The sequence below is a fragment of the Trachemys scripta genome, chromosome 7, assembly GCF_013100865.1.
Source record: "Trachemys scripta elegans isolate TJP31775 chromosome 7, CAS_Tse_1.0, whole genome shotgun sequence".
In the NCBI taxonomy this organism is placed as follows: domain Eukaryota; kingdom Metazoa; phylum Chordata; order Testudines; family Emydidae; genus Trachemys; species Trachemys scripta.
The window spans coordinates 19,288,940-19,315,434 of record NC_048304.1 but is presented as its reverse complement, the minus strand read 5'-3'; the positions used below and the strand labels follow the sequence as shown (position 1 = coordinate 19,315,434).

General features: G+C 43.9%; 1 protein-coding gene across 5 annotated transcripts in view; it reads left to right on the top strand.

Annotated features, from left to right (window-relative positions):
* The window catches only part of FGD5 (FYVE, RhoGEF and PH domain containing 5), a 149,713-nt gene that overhangs the window by 96,038 nt on the left and 27,180 nt on the right, over nt 1-26,495 (top strand). For 4 of the 5 annotated variants that reach the window (XM_034775089.1, XM_034775091.1, XM_034775090.1 and 1 more), the window contains exons 6-12: nt 466-617; nt 3,609-3,765; nt 9,932-10,019; nt 13,076-13,126; nt 15,235-15,293; nt 18,613-18,684; nt 20,250-20,318. In XM_034775089.1, coding sequence (XP_034630980.1) covers nt 466-617; nt 3,609-3,765; nt 9,932-10,019; nt 13,076-13,126; nt 15,235-15,293; nt 18,613-18,684; nt 20,250-20,318 — 648 coding nt within the window. The remainder of the gene's footprint in view (nt 1-465; nt 618-3,608; nt 3,766-9,931; nt 10,020-13,075; nt 13,127-15,234; nt 15,294-18,612; nt 18,685-20,249; nt 20,319-26,495) is intronic. The other variant, XM_034775088.1, reaches the window with a different exon arrangement.

The window sequence follows — 26,495 nt, the reverse complement described above, 5'->3', positions numbered from 1 at the left end:
TCACATCTTTCTTTTTTTTTTTTTTCCTTTTTCTTTTTTAAAAAGGAAGTTTCTAGCTGAAAAATGCTTGAAAATGTGACCCCATTGCAACCTAAAGGCTCAAAACCCAGAAAGCAAAACGTACCCAAACTTATTTTTTTAAATAATCTGATGGGATTGGGGGGAGGCGGAGCTAGCTTTTTTTTATTATTTTAAATGTTTTGGGTAATCAATATGTGGACTTTAACCTGAAATTTACAGTAACCATGAAACTAGTGGGTGAAAGAAAATACATCCTATGTTCTCCTTCCTCTTTTGCCCATGATATGCTAGTATTTATGGTGTATCTTGTAATTCCCATAAAGTTTCCTGACTGTTTGTAAATGAATTTTTGGAATTTAAAGGAAAAATAGTAATGTTTTAAGTGCCATAAAGAACCTCTGATCTGTTGCCTTAGCTGCTGTGTAACAGGTGATGTATTCACAGGATTTCCATGAAGCAGTCTTGAAAGTGCTGGGGGATGAGGATGAAAATGAGAGGGAGGAGGTGAAGCTCAAGCAGGGCTTGAGTGAGATCCCTGAAATCTACAGACTACACCAGGAGATACTGGGAGAACTGGAGGAAAGAGTCCTCAATTGGTAAGTGACAATTAATGGCCTCATCTCATCCTCAATATATTCCTATATTCCAAGAACCACTGGCAATAGGGTTAAGATTCCAAAAGAAGAAAGAAAAGATGCTAAACATCTTTAACAGGGTTTGTGCATCGGTTGAGGGAGGTAAATTTACAGGGACACCGTAAGGTTGGGAGACTGAATTTTCTTGTCTATGCCATGTTTCTGTATTGTTATTTTACCTCCCCAAAAAATACAAACGTCTCAGTGCTCCTGCGTTACCCTACAATGATAACGATTGTATACAGCCCCATAAATCAGTGTGTGTGCAGCCCATCTCACGTGAACTGTCATTTGCTATCTGTTTGTACAGTGCCTAGCCCATTGGGGCCCCAATCTGGTTGCGTCCCTTAGGTGATTGTCACAAAGCAGTCTAATGTGTATGAACCATGAGTCATAGACTCAAATACCAGGAAGGGGGAACAGGCAGAAAAAAACAGGCAGAGGCATTAAGAAATATAGGAAAATGTCTTTTTTAAAATTTTAGATCTCATAGAAATTGAAATAAATTAGAACAATTCCCATGGCAACTTCCTAATATTATAGCTCCCAGTCAAAGGAAACCCACTCAGAGTTTGAACAAGCCTTTGCTGGGCTGAGTTTTCAGGCTAAACACAATCTTTCAGGGCTGCTGAGGGTCTCTGCCTAAACAAAACTAAATCTTACGTCTCTGTCTTGCCTAGACAAAGTCTATCAGTGCTAGAGCAAATCTTTTAAGCTGGATAGGCCCCTGTCTGAGCCACACTTCCAAACTAAAATGTATCAACTAGCAGGGACAAGCCTCTGACTAAGGCAGGCTAACTTCAGTCCCAAACTGACTAAATCTATGAAAACCACAGAAGGCATCTGTCTAAACCAAACTCCCAGGCTAATCTGACTCTTTCAGAAGCTGGGGCAAGCTTTATAACTCCTTAACTCCACCCCCACTGAACTCCAGCCAATCAGCAGTCACTTTCAGTGACAGACCACTCTATCCCAGGACTTCCACAAAATAGATTATAAATAAATAATAGTAACAAGACTGTATGCACAGTGCAGGCAACACTCCTGAACAGCTCTACAATAACAAATCGGAGTGCACAACAGAGGAAAAGTTAAGGGGATATTATATGTGGGTTTGCATCTTCCAAGGGAATTGTTGTAAACAACAGTGAGGTTGAAAACAATTCTGTAAATGGTTATGCTAAGTATGCTATTAAGAAATGTGGGTTCCCGATCCTTCTAGCTGCTGTAGATGTTCCAGGGACCTAAAATAAATGTGCAGTGAAAATCTGAAAATGTGCACTGGCTTTAGACTTTGAATACAGGCCCTTGAATCCCCAGTACCCCTCCCCACATCTGGCAGTGCATCCTCTGTTACTCCCAGGGCTGCTGGCCAGTCCCTCTGCTGTATTCTTGATCATTCTGTGATCATTCTTGATCATAAGTGATTGGGCAACAAAATGGCAAATGAAATTTAATGTGGATAAATGTAAAGTAATGCACATTGGAAAAAATAACCCCAACTATACATACAATATGATGGGGGCTAATTTAGCTACAACAAGTCAGGAAAAAGATCTTGGAGTCATCGTGGATAGTTCTCTGAAGATGTCCGCGCAGTGTGCAGAGGCGGTCAAAAAAGCAAACAGGATGTTAGGGATCATTAAAAAGAGGATAGAAAATAAGACTGAGAATATATTATTGCCCTTATATAAATCGATGGTACGCCCACATCTTGAACACTGTGTACAGATGTGGTCTCCTCATCTAAAAAAAGATATACTGGCACTAGAAAAGGTTCAGAAAAGGGCAACTAAAATGATTAGGGGTTTGGAACGGGTCCCATATGAGGAGAGATTAAAGAGGCTAGGACTCTTCAGCTTGGAAAAGAGGAGACTAAGGGGAGGTATGATAGAGGTATATAAAATCATGAGTGATGTGGAGAAAATGGATAAGGAAAAGTTATTTACTTATTCCCATAATACAAGAACTAGGGGTCACCAAATGAAATTAATAGGCAGCAGGTTTAAAACAAACACAAGGAAGTTCTTCTTAACTCAGCGCACAGTCAACTTGTGGAACTCCTTACCTGAGGAGGTTGTGAAGGCTAGGACTATAACAGCATTTAAAAGAGAACTGGATAAATTCATGGTGGTTAAGTCCATTAATGGCTATTAGCCAGGATGGGTAAGGAATGGTGTCCCTAGCCTCTGTTTGTCAGAGGATGGAGATGAATGGCAGGAGAGAGATCACTTGATCATTGCCTGTTGGTCCACTCCCTCTGGAGCATTGGCATTGGCCACTGTCGGTAGACAGGATACTGGGCTAGATGGACCTTTGGTCTGACCCGGTATGGCCGTTCTTATGTTCTTATTCTGAAATTAACGAGGCCGCTGTTTAAAACCACAATCTCTGTTACCCTGACGTCTCCTTGGCCACTGCTCATTAGCAGCCCTGTACCCTCTGTTACTGCCCTTTTTGGCTGGCTCTCTCTCCTGTAGATAATTCACCTTCGGTAAATAATTAAATTGTGTGCCCAGATGAGGAACTGTAACATGGGTTAGAAGAGGGAGCTGTGAGTGAAGGGGATCTGAGGATGGAGTTATTCTCCCACTAACACCAGCACTCAGAGCAAAGGTTCTTGTTCACCCTGGTGGATTTGGAAAGCTTGCTTGGAGAAATGTGAGCCCATAAAGAGAACATTCTGCCCAGCATGTACATATACAGCTGTGGTAGGTAGGGTTACAGAAAGGGGACTTGCCCCAGACAAGGCCCATTCTTCCACAGCCCGTTCCATTGCCCAGCACTTCGGTGCAGTGTTGTCCATTTCCTGACAGTTAAACCCAGGCCTTAACTGAGATCTCCTAATGGCATTAGCAGGTATGGAGCTGATGAATAGAATTTGTGTAACCAGAATGAAGTGGGGCATTTTTTGTTACTTATTGGCTTGTTCTTCTCTTTCTGTGGCTTTAGGGAGGAACACCAGAAAGTGGCCGACGTTTTTCTCTCAAGAGAATCAAGGTTCAATCACCACACAGCATATATTATGCAGTTTGATAGGAATTTGGCTTTGCTAGATGAAACCTGCCTTAAATCTTCCCAGCTGGCCACTGTCATCCGTGAGTTTGAGGTGAGGCCCCTCTCACTTCTCTACTTGCATTAATTTATGGTTGCACTGCATTGCTGTCTCAAAGATATTCCTGTCTGCAATTTCACCAGCCTTCAGACAGGGTGTGGAGGAAGAATCTTAATGATCACTTGCAGAACACACTCTGGAGAGACACATGGAGTGAAGAGAGAGAGAGAGAGAGAGTGTGAATGTGTGTATATATGTGAGTATGTTTGCTCATGTGTGTATTGGGGGAATCCATCTCAGCCCTCTTTTTCTCTCCCCTTTCATTAATTAGCATATTTAAAGCCCTTTGAAGCTGTATAAATGTTATAATATATAATTGTATAATAAGATGTACATTATTATCATCATCATCATCATCCCTCCATTTCTCTTTTCCTTCTTCTCTTTAAAGCTGCATTTCATTACATTTTAAAAAGCCTCTTATTGCTCCTTCTGCTGCTACCCCTACTTATCTGTCTGTCCTGCTATGCTATGAAGTCAGCATGCCTCCATAATAACCAATAGGGCATGCTATGGCAGGGAAACAATAATAGGAAAAAAGGCATGCAAAAAATCCACTGAAAAGACCAGAGAAATGTGGGAGTCAGAACTTCTAGGCTCTCTTCCCATCGCTTCCACCAACTCACTGTGTGGTCTTCGGTGAGTCAAGTAACCTCTCCTGGCCTTGTCCTGGTGGGCAAAAAGTGTGTTTTTCAATTATGTTTAGCTCATCTGGCTTCACACAATTAACATAATGTGATGATAATCGTGGTATAAGAACCTATACAGAACAGATTGAAAAGACCACCAAGATGCAGGCTAGTGCCTTTGAAGCCATAATGGCTGGCCACAGTTTAGACTAGCTACAACATAGCCAGCTGATGTGTTAGCCTGTGTGTTGATGGGGCTTTTCAATCACGTTAAGCTAACCTGACTAAGTTAATACAATTGAAAAGGATGCCCTTTTTTGCCCATCAATATAAGGCCTCTCTCTCTCTCATTTTCGCCATCTGTAAAAAAGGGAATAAACAACATTTAGGTGATAGGGAGGCTGTGAGGATAAATAGGCTCTGATACTTCAAAGGTTATTTAGAATGTCAGTTCCATGAGGTATGGATCATGTCTTCCTCTGCAGCATGTCTGACATTTGAAAGTCAACATTTGCCAACAGATACCTTATGGTCACTGATGTAATTTCCTGTTCTAAGCAGAGGGGAGGGCTGGAATCTCACACTCCACTGGGCAGAAACTTGGCAAATGCAGGCTTTTTATTGACAACCACTGTGCTCCTTATCATGCTCAGCCAACCTACCCTGCACCTTCTTGTCTTCCTGATACAAACTGAGGGCCAAATCCTACTTACAAAGAAGCCAGTGGGGCTGCTCCTATGAGTAAGATAAGCAGGATTTGAACAGAAGGCTCATCCAGAAAAAGGGGTAACATTCAGACCCTTCTCATTTCATTCTTAGAAATGGGAGCACCTAAGATTTATTACCCTTCTAGTCCATCAACTCAGAGCTTAGGGCCCCATGTTGATTCTGCTGCGGGCTTGGCTCCCCTTGACTTTAATGCTTGGGGTTGAGTGTGCTACACATCAACCAGGAGTTGGTCAGCACTTTGCAGGACTGGGCCCTTAATCCTCTTCATGTTGTCTAGGGCAGTGGTTCTCAAACTTTTATTTTCGTGGACCACTTGAAAATTGCAGACGGTCTCAGTGGACCACTTAATGATCTTTCCAAATGCTGTTTGTATTGTTAGCTAACTATTGTAAAGTGCTTTGGATAAAAGCGCTATATAAAAAAAAACTTAATTTTTTTTTCTAGAAATAAAAGCACACAACTCATGTTTTAATATAGTAGTCTTACATTTCTAATGCCATGGATATGCCCTCTCTCCCTGCCACAGCAGCCCCCGAGCTGGGGCTGGGAAGGAGGGCCATCTCTCCCTGGCAGCCACAGCTTTGGAGCTGGGGATAGTCGCCTCTTTCTCTGGCTGCCACAGCCCTGCACATCCCAAATTCCCCCCACCCCCTCTTCTCAGCCCACTGCCTCCTCCAACCTACCCCCCCATTCCCACCAAGGCCACCACCTCACCTTACATCTGCATCTTCTCCAGGGTCCAGGCACCTAATTAGGGGAGCTACGCTTGCACAGCTCTCGTGTGTAGCCACCCAGGCGCGTATCTTAGAGACAACTATCCGCGGACCACCTGAGTGGTGCTCACGGACCACTGGTGGTCCACAGACCACAGTTTGAGAACCTCTGGTCTAAGGCATTAATCAGTTCAATTGTTTTCTTCTCAAACTGCCTTTGGAGTTTTCCAGATGATTCTAACTGTCCCCTTTGCCATCCACTCAATGCCCCTGGAGGCAGAGGCAGAGCAATCATAGAGGTGCACCTTGGCCCCTGGTACACAACAAAGGATAAGGGCTCTGGTGTTAATGCTTTTCATCAGGGCGTTGCTTTGAAGTTCAGCTACGATCAGAGTTAATAGGATTTTGATTTGAGTCATAAATCCAAGCTCAGGAGCGTACTGTGCTTTTGCTATCCTGGGGCTTCTGTTCACTCACAACGGTGTAAAGAGAGGAATAAATAATCATAAAATCAATTGTGCATTTAAAAAAGAAAGGAAGAAAGGTGAGGGGTTTTTTCCCCCCTGATTTTTAAGCTGGCACAGCTGTTTGTAGTTTTCACTACTTTAGGTGCTAAAGGACCAATTTTTCAAAAAACAGGATTGGGGTGGCAATTGCAAAATAGGTGCAGAAATATTTGCACCTCTGTGGTGGGTTTTAAGAGTGAAATTACATGGCAGGGATGGGGTGATCTTATTTCTGTAGTTCTAACCAGATCCAAGGCAGCCTAACTTATCCCAAGCCATTAAACAGTCCTTCAATGCCAGATGATCCGTATGAACCTGTAGAGTTGGCCTAGATACATCAGTGAACTTGACCAGGTTTCCTTGGTTGAAAGATTGCTGGGCCATTAATGTTGATTTTCAATAAGTCTTGGAGCACTGGGGAAGTTCCAGAAGACCGTGAAAAAGCTAATGTTGTGCCAATTTTTAAAAAGGGTAAATGGAATAATTTCCATAAATTATGAGCCTGCCAGTCTGACATAGATCTCAAGCAAGATGATGGAGCAGCTGATATGTAACTCAATTAATAAAGAATTAAAGGAGGGTAATGTAATTAATGCAAATCAACATGGATTTATAGAAAATAGATCCTGTCAAAGTAACTTGTTATCTTTGATGAGATTACCAGTTTGGTGGATAAAGGTAATAGTGTTGACGTAATAGACTTCTGTAAAGCATTTGATTCGGTAGCCCGCAACATTTTGATTAAAATAACTAGAACAATATAAAATGCACTGGTGCAACTGCTGCTGGAATACTTTGTCCAGTTCTGGTGCCCACAATTCAAGCAGCATGCTGATAAATTGGAGAGGGTTCAGAGAAGAACCACAAGAATGACTAAAGGATTAGAAAACATATTTTACAGTGATAGACTCAAAGAGCTCAATCTGTTTAGGTTAACAAAGAGAAGGTTAAGGGATGACTTGATTACAGCCTGTAAGTATCTACATGGGGAACAAATATTTAATAATGGGCTCTTCAATCTAACAAAGAAAGGTACAATGTGATTCAATGGCTGGAAGTAGGTGTTAGACTAATTCAGACTGGAAATAAGGTGAAAATTTTTGACAATGAGTGTAATTAGCAGTTGGAACAATTTACCAAGGGTCGTGGAGGTTTTTCCATCACGGACCATTTTAAAATCAAGATTGGATAGTTTTCCTAAAAGATCTGCTCTAGGAATTCTTTTGGGAAAGGTCTAGGGCCTGTGTTATATAGGAAGGCAGACTAGATGATCACAGTGGTCCCTTCTAGCCTTAGAATCTATGACATTTATTGCTCAATTGATATACTCCTCAGCTAAATCAGTCTGTATTTGTCCATCTCATTCACGGTCTTGGTGTAATTAGCCACTGGTTATTTTCACAGCTGCCATTATTTCAGTGAACAACATGCTCCCCTTTTGCTGATAGATGGAATGATTCTTAATTGCAGACAAAAATCATATCTTAAAGGTTGATAGGATTGGCCACCCAGAAGGCAATGTGCTGATCCTTTCCCTTGTCTCTCCACAGTTAAGGGAAGGAAGGGTTGATCCCACATCTGTACAGGTCCATTCAGCTAACTTGCTATAGCACGGGATGGTGGGCAGAGCTAGTGGACTGAACACAGCGCTAGGTGCCAAGAACACAAGAATTCTCATCCTGTCTTTCCCACTGGGTCAGTGTGTAACCTTGGACAAGTCATGTATTAACCTGATTGCATTTCAGTTTCTGAAGATGCTAATAATTACCTCCTCCAGAGAGGTGTTGTGAGGGTTTGATAAGTTACTGTTTACACAGCATTTTGAATATATAAGACAGTCAGAAAGTGCCCACCATCTGCAGCACCCTCTGGCATCAGGCAGTAGCACAACCAGTGTGCCAGCCTCAGTTTCCTCTTGAATGGTCCCAGAAATAGTCCAAGCTGTCTTTCTGAGTATAAATAGCTCTTGCTGGGTTAATTTATTACAAAAGAAAGCCCCATGCATATAAGCTATAACAAGCCAGGTCCCCAACAATCCACCAACATACAGCCCTGGCATTTCTCACCATGCTCAGGCTCTCTGCAGCTTCAGCATCTCTCACCACAAAGTAAGAGCCCTCACCCCAGCCTCCCGCCCTCTCTGATCCTCCAGATTCAGCTCTCTGGCTCGCACAGCTAGCAGGCATCTCCCTCTGCTGCTCTCTGCCTTCAGTCCCCTCCAGCCTTCTCTGGTCAGAGCTCTCTGGCTCAGGAAGGCCAGCAGGCAACTCTCTCTGCTAGCTACCTGCAGGGCCGGTGCAACCCATTAGGTGACCTAGACAGTCACCTAGGGCGCTAACATTTGTGGGGTGGCGACCGCGGTGACCGGATCTTCGGCCACCCCGGTCGTCAGCGGTATTTCAGGGGCGGGACCTTCCACCGCCTTTGTCGGGGGCGGCATTTCGGAGGCGGGACCTTCCGCCGCCTAGGACAGCAAAAAAGCTGGCGGCGCTCCTGGCTACCTGGCAATTCCTTCCTCTTTCCAGTGAGGGCCTGTGGAGATTTCTGATTGCTGTAGGTTTCCCCAAGCAACTCTCTACTGCTCCTTCTGTCTATCCTCTGTGCTCAGGGAGTTCTCACCTGCCCTTTCCTATCTTCCTTCAGGGACCTCCTCCCTCTAGAGCCCATCTGCCCTCTTTTAAGCCTATCTGGGGGGGTCAGGTGCACTGGCCTCTTAAAGGGCCAGTGTCACCCTGTGACGACAAAGACATTGAAGTGTCATATCTATCTCTCCATCTACACTACCGTATTTCCAGAGTGCTCATTGCTAGCAGCTAAATATAGCAATAACAAAGCATCATTGCGGTCTGAAACTGGACCTTCTTCTGTCTGCCTTCTTTGATTAGATCATATTCCTATCACTATTAACATTGTCCCCCTTCCTCTCTTTCCAAGTCACTGCTAGAGCTGTGCAAATATTGAACAATGAAAGCTGAAGCCATATGCAACTCAGCTAGTTTGGGGAGTTGGACATGGAAATCAAACCAACTGAGGGATTGTTGGGTTTTGTTTTGTTTTTTGTTGGAGGACCTTGGCAAGGTGTTTGGAGGTTCCGCTTCCCTAATTTAGTCTCATTGGGGTATTTTGCTGTATTTGGCCCACACAAGCCTGATTCTTAAAGTGAAACTCAATGGACATAAAATCTGAAAAATGGCAAAAAGGCCTATGGGAAGCCAGCAAGCTGCATGCTGATTTGATTGCTTTGGCTCCTTGGATATCATTCTAAAATCTCTTCTTCTGACCTTAGCTTCGGATTGGTTCTCTGCCTCTCTTTTTCTTATTTCCTCCACCTCGGTCTGAACTATTTTGTGATACTGAATATGAATGGTGGTGTGCTATTGGTTCTTTATAGAGATGAAGATTCAGATCTAAGCTCTGAAATATATGCAGCTAGGTGGATAAATGGGAAACAGCTCAGTAGCACTGGTGTATGTAGTCACCACGGCAGATTCTCCAGGAGGTGCATTAGGCATGTGAGGTCATAATCCAGGACTCAGACTACAGAGCACTGACTGTTGTGTTTTTCCCCTTCTCTTGAGGACAGCAGGATCCTGGCGGCAGCCCCCTGAATGTGAAACACCAGTTTTTGAAAGTGGTGCAGCGCATATTCCAGTACCGCGTGCTACTCACAGGTCAGCAAGATGAAAGCACTTCTAAACTTGCTATAACATAGCCCCGTCTTTCCTGCATCGTGCCGGGGCCAGATGTAGATGGCAGGCCAGGGTTGGGAAGGACAGAATGCGGTCAGAACCACGGGCTGGAATCCCCAGGGAGCAACGATCTGTTTAATATATAATAGAGAAATTATCATGTATTAATAGAGATAGGCCTGAGCTACAAATGTGTGATCTAGCTCTGGCGAATGATTGAATTGCACACTGGACAGGCCACTGGGGGTTAATGACAGCTATGGGCATAGTGAAGGGAGAAAGACCCCTGTTTAGTGAGATCATGCTGAAGTATAACTATAGGATTGGAGTGTACAAAGTCAGACTCTTGTAAGCCTCATTTTCCTGGACTTACCCATATTGGTATCCACGGGTAGGGAAGGAAGAGTGCCCAGGCACTTGTTGTCAGCACATACGTTTGATTTTACTTATGATGCCATTCAGAGGTTAGCCCATACCTGGGTCACTTAAAGCTAGAGATGATCCTGAACCAAAATCCTGGAGTCAACACCTCTGAACTCTGGAAAAACTCCCGTCTCAACTTTGCCACACCACAAAATCTCTCTCCATGCTCCCCCCTATCCCGGACATGTGTCACACTCTGTAGAATGCTCTTTTTCTCCTCAGGAATGTCCCCTGAGGTTCTGGCTTCTCGGGGCTGCTCCTTCTCATCCTGCCCACTGCTAATCCACTCCAGCCAAAGCTGCAGTTTGTGGGAGGAGCAGCCGTTCCAACAGGGAGAGGACCCAGTATCATGTCATGAACACTCAGTGCACTGGTTTAGGATATTGAGGCTCCCTACAAGGGAACAGCAGTGAATTGTTTGGGGTGGGAAGTGGTGAAATCTAACAGCACAGCACAGCAGATGTGGTGGCAGGTCAGTGCATCAGATGGAATCACAGGAAACCAGAGATCATTAGATGTAAAGATAAAGAACCATATTGGGTGTATGTATGTGTGTGGGTGGGAAAGATGGGAGATAACCTAAGTGTGGGACAGTGAGAAAGAAGCAGTAAACCCCTCCCATACTCAACAGCTGATAAAAGGAAGAGCATATTAGAGAGGACTCCTATAAATGCAGCAGAACAAAGGGATTGTCTGAAATGTTATTCACAGCACAGATTAGCAGCAGTTTCATCTTGCTCCAAACACATTGATCAAGGATGCAACTCATTTTTCACAGCTGTTTCTGCTTTTTTAGTAACAGTGACTCAAGTGAGCACTACATACCAGTAGGAGAATATTTTGGACTGACTTGCTTCCCTCTCTGGGTATATCTACACTAGGTGATGGAGCCTTTCAAGGAACAGCAGTTGCATGTGACATTTAGCTGTCTTGCTTTGTCCTTATAGAGGTTACGTGCATCCATACAGCAACACTGTTCTGATCGAATGGATTTGGTGTGTCCACACACACCGTTCCCCTTACCACCACAGTATATTCTGGGACTTCAGGTGCACTTAATCCTATGGGAGCCAGCACTATTGCTGAGAGTTTTAGGGCGGTTACCAAACACGAGGAACTTCATTGTCAGACAAAGTTAGGAGAAGCAGTACAGCTGCAATGCTTGTGGATTCCCATTCACAGTCAGGAGAAACTATTGTAGATAGTATTGTAGATATCGATTGTAAATAGTACTGGTACACCCAGACATGAGATAGTCTTTGTTCTGGGCATTGCAGCCAACTGGTATAACCAATGCTTGTAAATCACCTAGGATGGCTGTTGCATGCAGATACAAGGTATTATATAGGCATTGCAAGACATTCTAAAGTATAGGTGGCTGCAACAGTTCATCTAAGTTTAGAGAAGTCCATGGATGCTACCAGATGCCCTCAGATGATAGGACAGACAGGGTTTGTTAAGGTACAGTCATTCAATTTCTCTGCACAGTGTGAAAAATAAAATACACCGGCTCTTATGTTCACAACTAGCTGTTTCTACCCAGATAAGGAAAGGTATTTAATCTCAACACTGGTTGCCAATTACTGTGCTACAGCCAAAAGGAGTTGCCCACATTAGTTAAATGTCTCTAGCCAAGTACAGAGAATGCAGCTGGGAAAGGGAAACCTAAATACAGCATGCCAACACAGCACATTACCTCCCTGCCAGACTAGGCATTGAAAGGCACAATAGCAGACTCCTCTTAATCTTCCAGAATCCAGATGAGAGACCAGTACAGTTAAGAGGTGTGGGAGGACCTGGAAGAAGTGAACTCACATGAGAGGGGGAGACTGAGGACCGGGGGGAGGGGGTTCCATGATCCATGTTGCACTTTGGGGTATAGATTCTCAAATGTGAAATTTGGGGGCTTGCATTAATCAAAGAGCTAATTTAAAAGAGTAAATATTTTCAGGATTGGGATTTAATAAATAAAAGCACCCAGATACTACAGTGATGAGGGTCACATAAGGAACTAGAGAGAGAGAGAAAAATACCCTGACTCACACGAGTAGTGCTCCTGAAGCCAACGGAACTGTTTGAGTGAGTAAAGGTTTGCAAGATTTAGCTCCTGTGATCATTACTGAAATTCTCTATGTCCAAAACACTGGAACATTGAGAAATATTGAATTATACTACTATGTCCATTTTCCTATTAATATAGGAAATCAGTAATTATATCTAGTACCATGCATTCAAATGGGAAAATAGAAAACGTTCATCGGAGACCATTTATTAATCAAACTGTGTCACACTCAGCAGCTTCTCTTGTCTGAGAAACAGGGAAACATTTTAGTTAGTTCCAGTTAGTGAGGTTTTACACCTGACATTCTTTGCTTTGAATCTCAGATTTGAATGAGCCCAAAATATCAAAACAAAACTCATTTAAAAAAAAAAAGCCAAGTTTAATTTTGGAAGGAAATTAAATCTATCCAGACCTCCCTTTGTTTCCCATATAGGTGATTTTTAAAAAGAGTAAAGGGTTATGGGTTATTACGGTTGTGTGTTTCAACTAGTCAAACCAAACTTTAATTATCTGGGAATTTACTGGATGTTCTATATCTGATTGTTTCCTACAGATTACTTGAATAACCTTTGTCCTGATTCTGCAGAGTATGAAGACACACAAGGTAATTTCAAATGGTAGAAGAGAAACTTTTATTTAGTATTATAAATAACTAGCAGTGCGATCTGTCCCAGGAATGTGTGAATGAAGCCCAGACTGCGATGGCATAGGTCTGATCTGAGGTCTCACTGTTAATTTAGGGGAGATTGCCTCTCCAGTATAAACTCTTTGAGCAGAGACCGTACATTTTTGGGTTTGTACAGGGCCAAGTATATTAATTATTAATACAACAACTTATGGCATGACCCTCAACTCCCAATGGTATCAGAGCAGGGTGTGTCTGACCAGTCATACATTCAGAATGACCAAATCTGCTAAAAAAAAAAAAAAAAATCTGAAACTTCTGGATAAAAAATTAAGCGGTCTGATTTTTCTAATAGGAGAAAATATTGGCCAGAGAGATGCTGTGTTCATTAGTATAGAGTGATCTCAGGTTGCATGGATCTGACTGTTCTCTTACACAAGTGTAAATCCGGAGTAACTCCACTGGAGTGAATGGAGGTTAGAGCAGTGTATAAATGGTGTAAGTAAGATCAGACTCAGGCACAATGAGTGTGAAAGGCACAATGTAAAGCTACATTCTGTCCCATTTCCGTATTTCATGTGGAATGGCCTGAGGCAGGGTCTTCTCACTGAAATGGAAGTTCAAATACAAGTTCAGCTGCCAGTCGGTTGTTTTTGCTCAGCATCAGAGGCCTATGGTCACATTAACTTGGAAACTTGACCTACCCCTAATACTGTGAGGAAGAAGGAGGAGGCAACCTTTTAAAGTAGGTTTGAGGTCATGTGCAGGGCAAGTAAGAGGGAAGTCAGACTGCTGTTGTCTGTCTCCTACCTTGCCTTCTCAGCCTGTGAATAAATAAAGGCAAGTATGAGCCACAGAACTGGGATCCAATCCCAGATTTCAAAAACTCATGAAGTTCTGAATTGTTTGGGCTCAGCACATTGGGCTAGCCAGAGAATTTTAATCCAGATCTGGATTTGGAGATTCTGGAAACTACCTCCACCTTCCCAAAATTCAAGGTTGATGAAGGATTGGTTCATATCCAGCTCTAGAACAGAGAGCAGAGCAAAGTCTCTGACAGTCCCTTGCTATTTCACAAGCACATGCAGTAAAGATCAGGAGGTTAAGATTTGGGGAATTCCTATAGCTCCGGCATGCAGAGCCTAAAGAAAGAGAACTGAGTGCACTCACAAGCATAGCTCAAACTTTTTGGTTCATTCCCAGAGCTCAGCCACCAGCTAAATCCTAATCCAGTCTTGGCATACCCATGCTGGGTATGATACTTCTGAAGCAAAGTGGGATGGCCTGATGTGTTTATTTAGATGCCATTACCCAGAATGAACTTGCAGCTCACCATTGTTTTACACTGGTGCTGATGCTGCAGAGATCTGGAATCAGCAAGAAGGCTTGGTCTATACTTGTTCCTTGAGCTCTGACCAGCCCACATACACTTGAGAGACAACATATCAAAATCAGCTTGTTCAAAATAAAGAACTAATGAGGTGCTCAGCACCTATCAGGACAGGGGTTTTTAGTTGCCTTGGAATAATCTTCGTGGGTTACTCCCATTGAAGTCAGTATGAGGTCATGGGGATCAAGGCTAATGTTATATTAATCAAGCAAATACTGTTCTCGGCACATCCAATGTGAACCTGGGGTAACTCAGTGGAAATGAATTGGGTTACTCCTGATTGACCCTATATATAACTGAAAGCAGAACTTGGCCCACATTTAAAGCACTAGCCATAAGCTAAAGATAAACTGTCATGCTTACAAAAAATGGCTACTGGAAGATATGTCACGAGATGATTTGGTGAAATTCCTAAGCACCTAAGGATGGTCCCATGAGCTTTCTTGTTTGGGGCAAGCTTGACTCATGGTATTATAGCAAGAGGGAGACAAAGGGAAGGAAAGAGGGGACCTGATGTGGAAAGCAAGTAGGACTGTTTGGGATCCTAGTTATTAAGGGCAGCTTGCCCCTGAAGGTGCCAATGCAGCTTAGCCAATGCATTTCTTTAAAAGATGTATTTATAAAAAGGTGGGATATAGGTTGCTTTTTCTAACCTCTCATGTGCTTTGTGCCTTTCTGTGTTGCTTCACCCCCTCAGCTGCCTTACTCATGGTCTCTGAAATTACGGACCGAGCCAATGACAGCATGCAGCAAGGGGTGAGTTGTGATTTGATGATTGGTACGGTCTTCTCTGCGAGTTTGCTGAGGAGTATGTGTCACCTCACTGTACTATCCCAGAAACCCAGATCCTTTAGCCCGTGCAACTGGCTCTCTAATGCCACCCCTCCCCCATTTCCTCCCCTGGAGGGCACAGCAGAGAATCTGGGCCATAGTTTGCACAGCATTTGGAGATTCTTTGGGCTTTATAGAAGTGGTGGACTGTATAATTTTTGCTGATTAAGAGTTTATTTCAGAACCATTTCCTCTAAACTTCCATAATGACTTTTGCACTTTATTTTTATCATGTTATTATCACAATAATAATATCCTATTATTAAAGCAGTGACATGGAAGAGATTAAACACAATTTCCTCCTTCCCCAACCTCTGTAAATGCACTTTGTTTTCTTGAGGGGCAGATTTCATGAGAGTCAAATTGCTGGTCTTGGAAGCTGTATTCCCGCTATCGTAACCCATTCATATACAAGCGCACACAAATCCGCAGCTCCTTCTTCTCTTATTCATAAATTATCAATGCGAAGCAGTTAACAGCTGACTCTAATTACGGAACAGACTCAGAGTCATTCAGAATACAGTATTAATAACTTGACATGTATCTGGATGAATTCCTAGACTATAATTTAGACTTGGGATAGGAGGGAGAGTCCTGTTGGTACTAACACATCATACTACACTTCCAAATCTGACAGGAGCATTGAATTACAGCCTACGTTTTCTATGGAACACCAAGAATTAATTTATTAGTATTTTCTTTAATGGTAACAATACTCTAGCACAGTGCTTCTCAAAGTGGTGGTCCACGGACCGGTGCCGGTCCGCGAGCCATCGGCTGCTGGTCCGCGGCGAGTTTCCTCATAAGAGCGTCGAATAGGATAATAATGTGGCACCGGTCCCTGGCACATTGGGGAAAAAAATTGCCGGTCCCCCACATCAGATAGCTTGAGAAGCACTAGCACCTTTTCCCCTAGCAGCTTTTATCCCAGGATTTCAAAACATTTTACAAATTACCTCACATGAATGCTGTGGGGCTAAGAAAATATTGGCATTTTACATATGCACAAGCAGAAGCTCAAAGTAGTATTAGCGGAACCTATTGCTCTGAGAAGTATTCACTATTCTGAGCTAAGAAAGGGCTGTATTACCCTTTAAACCTCTACAGTTTATTACAGGCAGCACAGTCCTAATTTTTAGATACCTGCCCTCAATGTATCCCAGTGAGGTCCCATTGCCGCTGCTGGGCAGTTTCTTTTGGTCTCCTACTGCAATAGTAATCAGAAGAAATCCTAACTAAATCGCCTGAGCTTGTCATCCAGATCCCTTGGTATCCAGGATTTCAACAGTACTGTCTGCCAAATAAAAAGGGACTGGGGAGGGTGGAGTGTCACCCTATAGCAGAGAGGAGACCTGAGATGCTGATAGAGACTCTTTACCAAAGTTGTCAAAGTAATGACAATAATTAAAACCTCTTCCCTTCCCCCAGTATAAATAGGTGCCTTCTGATTGATACCGTTCCTTTAGTGGGAGCATTGGTTTGGTTAGATTCATTTTACATACCATGCTGGGTGCTAAGTTGATACAACTTGCGGCACTCATGTATTGTGCCTGTGCCACTCAGGCCAGGTAAGCAGTTAACAGTATCAGACTTTGGTAATGAGCTTCCTGATCTTTGCAAGGCTTTTGAAAGAAAGGACAGTGCTCGCTAGTTAACCTTTCAGACCCCTGGTACAAATCTATTAATCCTGAATGTAAAACCCCAGATAATCCTAGCAATGGTTCTAAAGTGCTTTCAATTACCCTTGTCACCTCAGCAAGAGCAGCTATTTGGTAAAAGGAGACAGCAATGTGTGGGCCCTTAGGGGGTGTATTTATGGGGGAGGGGAGCAGCATACTTTGCCTCCAGCTCCTCGCTTCCTGGATCCTGGAGGAAGAATGTCACTACAGAGCCTAATGTATCTATGGACTATAAGGTGGACAGAAAGCTGGCTAGATTGCCGGGCTCAACGGGTAGTGATCAATGGCTCGATGTCTAGTTGGCAGCCAGTATCAAGCAGAGTGCCCCAGGGGGTTGGTCCTGGGGCTGGTTTTGTTCAACATCTTCATTAATTATCTGGATGATGGGATGGATTGCACCCTCAGCAAGTTCGCAGATGACACTAAGCTGGGGAGAGAGGTAGATACACTGGAGGTTAGGGATAGGGTCCAGAGTGACCTAGACAAATTGGAGGATTGGGCCAAAAGAAAACTGATGAGGTTCAACAAGGACAAGTGCAGAGTCCTGCACTTAGGAAGGAAGATTCCCATGCACTGCTACAGGTTGGGGACCGACTGGCTAAGCGGCAGTTCTGCAGAAAAGGACCTGGGGATTAAGTGGACGAGAAGCTGGACATGAGTCAACAGTGTGCCCTTGCTGCCAAGAAGGCTAACGGCATATTGGGCTGCATTAGTAGGAGCATTGCCAGCAGTTTGATGGAAGTGATTATTCCCCTCTATTTGGCACTGGTGAGGCCACATCTGGAGTACTGTGTCCAGTTTTGGGCTCCCCACTTCAGAAAGGATGTGGACAAATTGGAGACAGTCCAGCAGAGGGCAACAAAAATGATTAGGGGGTTGGGGCACATGACTTATGAGGAGAGGCTGACGGTTTAGTCTGCAGAAGAGAATAGCGAGAAGGGATTTAATAGCAGCCTTTAGCTACCTGAAGGGGGGTTCCAAAGAGGATGGAGCTAGGCTGTTCTCAGTGGTGGCAGATGACAGAAAAAGGAGCAATGGTCTCAATTGGCAGTGGGGGAGGTCTAGGTTGGATATTAGGAAAAACTATTTTACTAGGAGGGTAGTGAAGCACTGGAATGGGTTACCTAGGGAAGTGGTGGACTCTCCAGTCTTAGAGGTTTTTAAGGCCCAGCTTGACAAAGCCCTGGCTGGGATGATTTAGTTGGGGTTGGTCCTGCTTTGAGCAGGGGGTTGGACTAGATGACATCCTGATTGTCTATGATCAGTAATGGGCATTGTGTGGGGATAGGAAGCAGCAAGTGAGAGTATCATGGACAGACAGATGTATGGCAACCCAACCACAGGTGGGGAAGCAGCTCAATAAAGCCCCACAAAACTGTTAGGCCCCAGTAGTTCAATCTGGTCCTAAAATCCCATTTGGTCCAACCTTGTCTGGGTGTCTCTGCTTTGACTCCAAACTGCTTAATGTCAATGTTATCTCTTGGTGGGGAGTGAGGGGAGGGTACGTCTGCTTGTCTAAAGAACAATCACCATCCCACCTCCTAAACTCTCTTTCTCTCCCTCAGGAAAACTTGCAGAAGCTGGTACACATTGAGCACAGTGTCAGGGGGCAAAGCAACCTCCTCCAGCCAGGAAGGGTGAGTGCTGCAGTCGGACCTCCTCTGATAAGGACATTGTTTTCCACCAGCTTTATTTCTGTCTGTGTGGATGGCGAGATTTCAGACCTCATGTCTACAGGTGTTGTTTACTGGGCCATTCCGATAAGAGTTGAAGCCCTGGTTTATGTAAAAGGCCTTCACTCTGCCAGCACTAAGACAGACATGCCAAGTGTCTCTTGTTAGGAGTGACAGAGCAGCCCCTATTTTCTAAGCAGAGTAGCAATCGGTTTCCCACTGTAGCTGTCCCCAGAGCTCACCGGTACAGTGTATTTCATTAGAGTCGCTATCATTTTCCCCATAATGTCCATGTTTAAAGTTCTCAAGTGCTGGCAAGTACAGACTGTCGGCCTCAGAGCTTTGCAGTTGTATTTGGCTGGGTAAAGAGCTTGGAATGAGGGGAAATGACTTGTTTTCATTATTGTTATTCTTCTCATTCCCCAGAGGCATTTTTCATGTAATATATAATTTATAAGTGATACAGAAATAGAAGTGTCTGTATCACATACAGACAGACACAGTACCTAAATATCTCTTCACTAGTCTTGACTTGTCTTCATCACCAGATTTAAGTTGCTTGTCCTCACTTTCAAGCCCGCACAGTTCAGCTCCCCTCCCCCCATCCCTCGGCTTAATCTTCCTTTCTTGAGCCCTACAAACATGAAACTTCCCTTCAGTATCACAACATCTTAAAACAAAAACTTTATGTAACTCTCAAAATGTTCACACTACTAACCTAAGGAACCGCAGAATCTCACCATTGCAACCCTCATCTACCATGCTAGGTAATGTTTTAACTTGGGGCCTGATTTTACCATCCCTAATGCATGATATTTGCAGGATTGGGCCCTTCAATTGTAAATTATTCTGGAAGGGAACACTAGGTCAGATTCTGATCTCATTTGCAGCAGCGTAAATCTATATTAATTCCATTGACTTCAACGGAGTTACTCTAAATCTACTCTCGAGTTACTGAGATCAGAATCTAGTCCATTGTCTTGACCGATGTGAGAAGGGCCATATGTATCTGTGGTGCTGTATAAATAATAATAATAATATAAGGAGAGAGATAGACTATATGTCTATGTGTGTGTGCATATATGCTGTGATTCCAATACTCTTGCAGCCCATACTCACCTGGTGTTTGTTGGCTCATTCTCATTGTAGGGGATATTTAAAAGTTGAATGTCCTTTTCTCAGAGTCCGTTAAATGACTCCACTACCCTTGACAGAGTCATTTCTGTATGAACACAGCTGATAGTGGGGAAGCGAAGTAAGCAAGAAACTGCCCTGTCCCTGACAAATGTATAGGACTGGTATGAAAGTAAATGGTAAAAAGGAGCAACTGACACTTGACTGACCGAGGACAGATAGGACTGATCTGAATAATGAATAGACCTTATTGTCATGAGGAGGATCAGGCTAGCAGAGACAGGAGGGTTAGAATCTCCTCCAGGAAAGGCAAAAGCATTGAATGCCCTCCGTTCACTTTGAGGGGTGTTTGGTGTTCACAATAATGATACTGATGCCCCTGTTTCCTCCCTCAGGAGTTTCTGAAAGAGGGAACACTGATGAAAGTGTCTGGGAAAAACAGGCATCCTCGGCATTTGTTCTTGGTAAGGATATTTCATTGGTTTGTTGCCTTTCTCATATCATATCAGGGGTTTCCATGACTACTAAGGAGACTGAATATGGCCCTGAACTACAGCTGAGCTTGTGCACATTGGGGCTGCCAGGTAATTTAAATAGCACTGGTGACATAACGTATTGGCATGTGTCAATGAGTGAGAGATGTTGACTTCTAGGATGTAATTTTCAGAAGGGTTCAGCACCTACAACTGGCACCAGAATTTCAGAAGATCTCAGCACAATGAAAGTGGCTCTGACTTTGGGCTAACAATTAATTCAGTTTCTCCTCAGGTTGAATCTCCCAACCTTCCAGCCTGGTTTGGTTGCTCCAGTGACTTGACCTTCCAGCTAAGTCATTAAAGAAAAAAGTTCATCCCTTTCAGGGTATCCAAGTCCAAAACACACACACAAGAGTCTTCCATCCCCAGTCCCAATCTGGGCACAGCCCCTCCTGCCTGAGGGTCGCTCTGTCTTCACTCTGGGGAACTTCAGACACTCTTCAACCTACTCTTTGGGCTTTGCTCTCACCCCTCAGGCCCTCCTGGGCTCCTCTGAGACCCTTCCTGCTCTCTACCAAGCAGTGACTCTCAGGCCTTCCTACTTAGAGTCTCTCCCTTTTCTCCACAAGTTTCAGTCTTATCTCCACACCAGAAGGCCGGACTTAGCTACATGATCTGTCTGCCCCATGACTGCTCATTTTCTCCATCAAGGAAGGTGAGCTAAGGGTGTCATAGGTGGAGCTGGACCCATCTCCCCTTAAAGGGCCAATCACCCTGTGACAGGCTGGGTGCTGAAAACCAGACTCTAATTGGGGGAACTGAGAACTTGAAAAATCTGCCCCTGAACTCTTTTGAAAATTTGGTCCCTAGTGTCTGACCAACAGAGAGGATAAGGAAGCCACTACTAGCAAGAGCTTTAAAAAAATTATTTTGGCTCAAGAAGTAGAGCCTTGCTTTTGGAGCTCAAGGATGTGAGTTCTAGTCCCAGTTCTCCATTTGTGCATGAGTGTATGGTATCTAGTTATTATATTTGTTGTCTGTGGTACATTCTTTCTTCTGGAAACATAGCATCTCTTCACATTTGGCTAGAGGAATTGCTGCCCCAACGTCTTTTCTAATGTGTTTTTTGTTGTGGTGGTTTTTTTAACATTCATGATTTTCTTTTGTATTAGACAGTATTGGCTAATGGCTAGAGGAGAGATCTGGGGATCAAGACTTCTGGGTTCCATTCTCAGCTCTGCAGCTAGTTCACTCCCTAACTATAGGCAAATAATTTTGCCTTTCTGCATCTGATTTACCCCCTCTATACCCTGGGGATAATGATACTTGCTTGCTTTCTAAGGGATTGTGATGCTTAATTTCTTGATGACTGAAAAGTTCTTTGAGATCCTCAAAGGAAATGTGCCATAGAAATACTGAGTAGTGTTATTACAATACTGTGTTGCAAAATTTAATTTAAAGTCATGGGATAAATGCTTAGAATACTGTATTTTCTGCAGATTTTCTAAATCTTAAACAGGGAAATTTACATGGGGGCAAATATGAAAATGAGAGAATACTTATACCAAAGTCACGTACTTTGCCATGGATTCTTCATATTTCCTCTTCTGATTATTATTTCATAGTTATATGAAAAAGCTTCCTTGCTCATTGCTCAGCTTCTCTGCCTGCTTCATCATGAGAGGCTTGATTGATTTTGTGTGGGACACCATGCTGCCCATATGCTTCTTTGATGGCCTCATTGATTTCTGCAAAACTCAAACTTTGATGTATTGGAAGTAATGGGTCGAGCCAAAATCTTCATGATGTGATATCACTGCAATGCTCTTTTATTGAATCTTGCTGGACAATCTGAAACAATAGTTCTACTGCTCAAACCATAACCAGTTTTAAGCTTGTGGCAAAATTGCCATTGATTTGAACTGGACCAAGATTTGACCTTAAGAGTGACCCATCTAGCTCTATGGTGGTTAACTCTGAAACCTACTGATGCCAGTGTGAATGTTGATATTATTAATTTTTTACTGCTGATTATTTTAGCAGAAATAGCCAACTGTTTTGGTGCTGTGGGTGGATTTTGGAATTGTGGACAGAATTTGAGCAGAATGCCATGATGTTCATATGGTCACAATTCCACCATAGGGACATCAGAATCTGTGGCCATTACTATTATGGCTGAACTACAGGACCAAAAGGAGGAGCAGGAATCAGATAGAGAGAAAATCTAGTTTAAGTTATAAACAGGCATAGGAGAGTAATTTAAACTTGGGGGAAAAGGTAAACTGAGCCAAATTTCAAATAAGATATACTTGCAAGTTTATCCTCAGCTTGAAAGTCACAGAGGCAGAAAATACTACCAAAATGAACGAAGCACTGAAATAAGTGTAAATTTATTATTAGGGGGCTTTGTGGTGGCAACTACCAGTTAAGGAACAACATCACGCTTCACCTAAAGATTCTGCTGCTCAAAGCTGGGTGTCAGCTGCAGGGAGTGAAATAATCCCTCGGCAGATGGAGATATTACATGTAGCCCAGGGGTTCTCAACCTGTGGCCCACTTGCAGCCCAGTCAGCACATAGCTGCGGCCCATGTGACATCCTCAGGGCCATACAGGTAGTATATATACTGTGTGATTGCAGCCCATATAACACATAGAGAGCTCCATGTGCAGCCCACGATGGTTAAATAGGTTGAGAACCACTGTTGTAGCCCATGAAAAAGGGGGAAATGATTGCAAAATAAAATAACTCTCATGTTAAACTCTGAATGTGTTTGCATTATCTCCCCAGTAACACTGCAGAATCGGTCATGCTACAATCACTCAGGGGGTGTGCTTACTGGACCTTTGTCCTGTTAAACCAGCAAGGAAACTGCTGCACAGCTCTGGCACTTATCTCATTCTTGATATATAGCACACCTCCTATATGAGCCCTGAACCCGTACCGTACATCTCTGCCAATGCAAGCAATCCTGGCCTGCAGCACCCCATCCAACCACCAGCACTGGACGTGTATCCATATTACACTTGGCTCTGCCAATGCTCTTCATCCTTGACCTGCAGGACCTGCAATACCAGTCCTGAGGCCCTAGCTCAGGGGTCCATCTCAATTCTGACCTCCAGCAGCCCCTGCTATTCTAGCTTCAGAATCCTCTGGATTTGACTTCTAACTGTACTAGAAAAAATAACTTAATACTCTCCCAAAGGAGGGGAAAGCCTAGATTTTAAAATCTTCATTCATTCAAAACCCTGACAAATATTCTAAGGGTGATATCCTAATTAGGGTTACCATATTTCAACACTGAAAAAAGAGGACACTCCCCGGGGGCCCCGGTCCCGCCCCAACTCCGCCCCTTCCCCCCCCCCCCCAGCCCCACCTCTGCCCCGGCCCTGGCCCAGCTCCGCCCCCTCCCCTGAGCACCCCGCATTCCCCCTCCTCCCTCCTGCCCCCCAGGCTCCGGCTGCTGCTGCGCTGGGGAAGTTGCTTCGGCCCCCACCATGGTGGAGAGCGGCGGGAGCTGGGAAAGTTGGAGCCCTGGGAGGAGGCGGCTGCGTGCTCGGATGCCGCCCGCTGCCTCTGTGCCCCGGCAGATCGGCAGATCATGGGAGTTGTAAGTTTTGCTGCAGCCACTTGCACTCAGGGTCCCCTTACCATGCCTCCCTATTTTCCCTGACATGTTCGGCTCTTTGGAAATTCCTCCCGGATGGGGATTTGAGGACCAAAAAGCCGGACATGTCCGGGAAAATCTGGACGTATGGTAACCCTAATCCTAATCTTATTGAAGTCGCTGGCAAAACTCCAGGGGGACCAGGATTTGGCCTGACATGTTTTGCAAAATGTAATTTTCAGATCCTTTGTGGATTTTTTATGGTCCTTACTGTGTCAATTGCTATGCCAAAAAAGTGCATTAAAATGGAATACGTGTGATTGGGTTTTGCTTCGGTTTTGTTTGGATGAAATAAGTAAATGTGCCTGAATAGACCTAAAAAAAAAAAAAAAAATCTGCAGAAAGGATTGGATTTCAGAAGTGCTCAGGAGAGGCCTAATTCTGCTCCCATTGACATCAAGTTAGGCCAAAGCTGAGTGCTTTGGAGAACCTCGCCCAGAAAGCACATGCTTGAGCAAAAGCCTGAGAAGGGATTTTATCCCCCAATTTACCCTAGAAATAAATCAAACTCAAGCTGTGGTTAGAACATGCTGTTAAAATGGTGTGTGTGTATGTGTGCTATGCCTCATGTGTTTGCAACCACGCTTTGTGTAAGTCTCGGTGTTGTGTGTATTTGTGTTCACATGTGGGGCATAGGTATGTAATGTGCGGTTCTGTGTGTGTATATAAGCATGTGTGTGGCATGTACATGCATGTATTTTATGCAGGTGTGTAAACCTGCATAAGTTGATGAATATCTGTCGTGTGTATTGCAAGGCTACTGAGCTGGCTGTCTTGTGTAGGCCGATGGTATTGTTGAATGTGGTGTTTCCTGGCAGGATGTTTGGTGTGTTTTGCTGGGCGCCTGTTTCCTGAGTCCAGTCTCTGTTTACACGGATGTTGGAGCCTCTTTGCAGAGAGCACAGAATGGGCTGCTGAAGCTGGCAGGCTCCTAATCACCCCCCCCCCCCCCCCGACTACAGGACTCTTCGACTCAGACACTATCTCTTATCTCACACTTCCAAGAATTTCTCTACAAAAGCTGCTTGTGTTGGACGGGAGGCGGGGGAAGCTGCCATTGACTGGGAGATTTTGTTCCACACTCCAGACAACCAGGCTGGAGTTTAGCAGGATTCTGAGAAGTGCAATGCCATCCCAACTTCAGGCTCAGTCCTGCACTCTTGATGTTAATAGGAGTTTTATCATTGACTTAATTGGGAGGAGTATAGGACTCTTAGGGTACATCTACACTACAGGGGGGAGTCGATTTAAGATACGCAAATTCAGCTACGTGAATAGCGTAGCTGAATTCGACTTATCGCAGCCGACTTACCCCGTTGTGAGGACGGCGGCAAAATCGACTTCTGCGGCTTTCTGTCGGCGGCGCTTACTATCACCTCCGCTGGTGGAGTAAGAGCGCTGATTCAGGGATCGATTGTCGCGTCCCAACGGGACGCGATAAATCAATCCCCGAGAGGTCGATTTCTACCCGCCGATTCAGGCGGGTAGTATAGACCTAGCCTTAGAGAACAAATTTAGGACAATCAAATGTGTGGCAGAAGTTTCTGGAGAATAAATGCACTGGATGTAGTTAGTATTAGGGGTGGGTGAACTTTTTTTGCCTAATTTTGAATCCACTTGAACATCATAGGTTTGGAAATTCACTGTGAACTCTAATGTTATTGTATTCCACTCTATATGCATCCGAAGAAGTGGGCTGTAGCCCACGAAAGCTTATGCTCTAATAAATTTGTTAGTCTCTAAGGTGCCACAGGTACTCCTGTTCTTTCTAATGTTATTGGGTTCACATCACACTTAAAATGGACTGTGATGAAAGGAACCGAGGGAGAAGAGTTAGAGCAGGGAATGTATTCATGGAGTGTGTATATGTATTGAGGGGCACAGAATAGAAATACTGGTTCCATCAATATCTCCTGTGCAGTTCAAGAACCCCAGACATTTAAATCCCTCAGTGATCTCTGGCACTGACTCTCCTTAATCTCACACCCCTACAATACAGTATGTATCGCCATGCAAACCTCCATGACAGTTGCATTCACTGTGGACTTCCTGATCCCAAACTGGTGCCCAACTGACTAGTAACTATCCAAGGCAGCCAATTTGCACAGGACTCTCTTTTTTTTCTGGAAGTTTTTGTCCTTGTGGTCTGGCACTGCAGTATTGAGGCTAGCTCTCCTTCAGTTTATATAGTTACTTCTGTTCATCCCAAGTCTTGAGAACAACTTACTCCACCAATATGCAGTTGTCGTCAGGACCCAAAAGTAGTGCTCCACCTGGTGACTATCACCCTCAGGTACTGCATGAAGTTGGCTATGCTGGGGTACATGGTGCCTCACTATTATAACAAAAACTCCATCAGCTGCTAGTCTTGGTCTCTGGCTCTTCACAGGCACTGCCAGAAGGGCCTCCACCTTCTTGCCTCAGACGCCCAACAACTGTTTTTCAAAATTTCAGTAGAAATCAAGTCAATAGGAGTTTTACCATTCAAGTAAGTGGGAA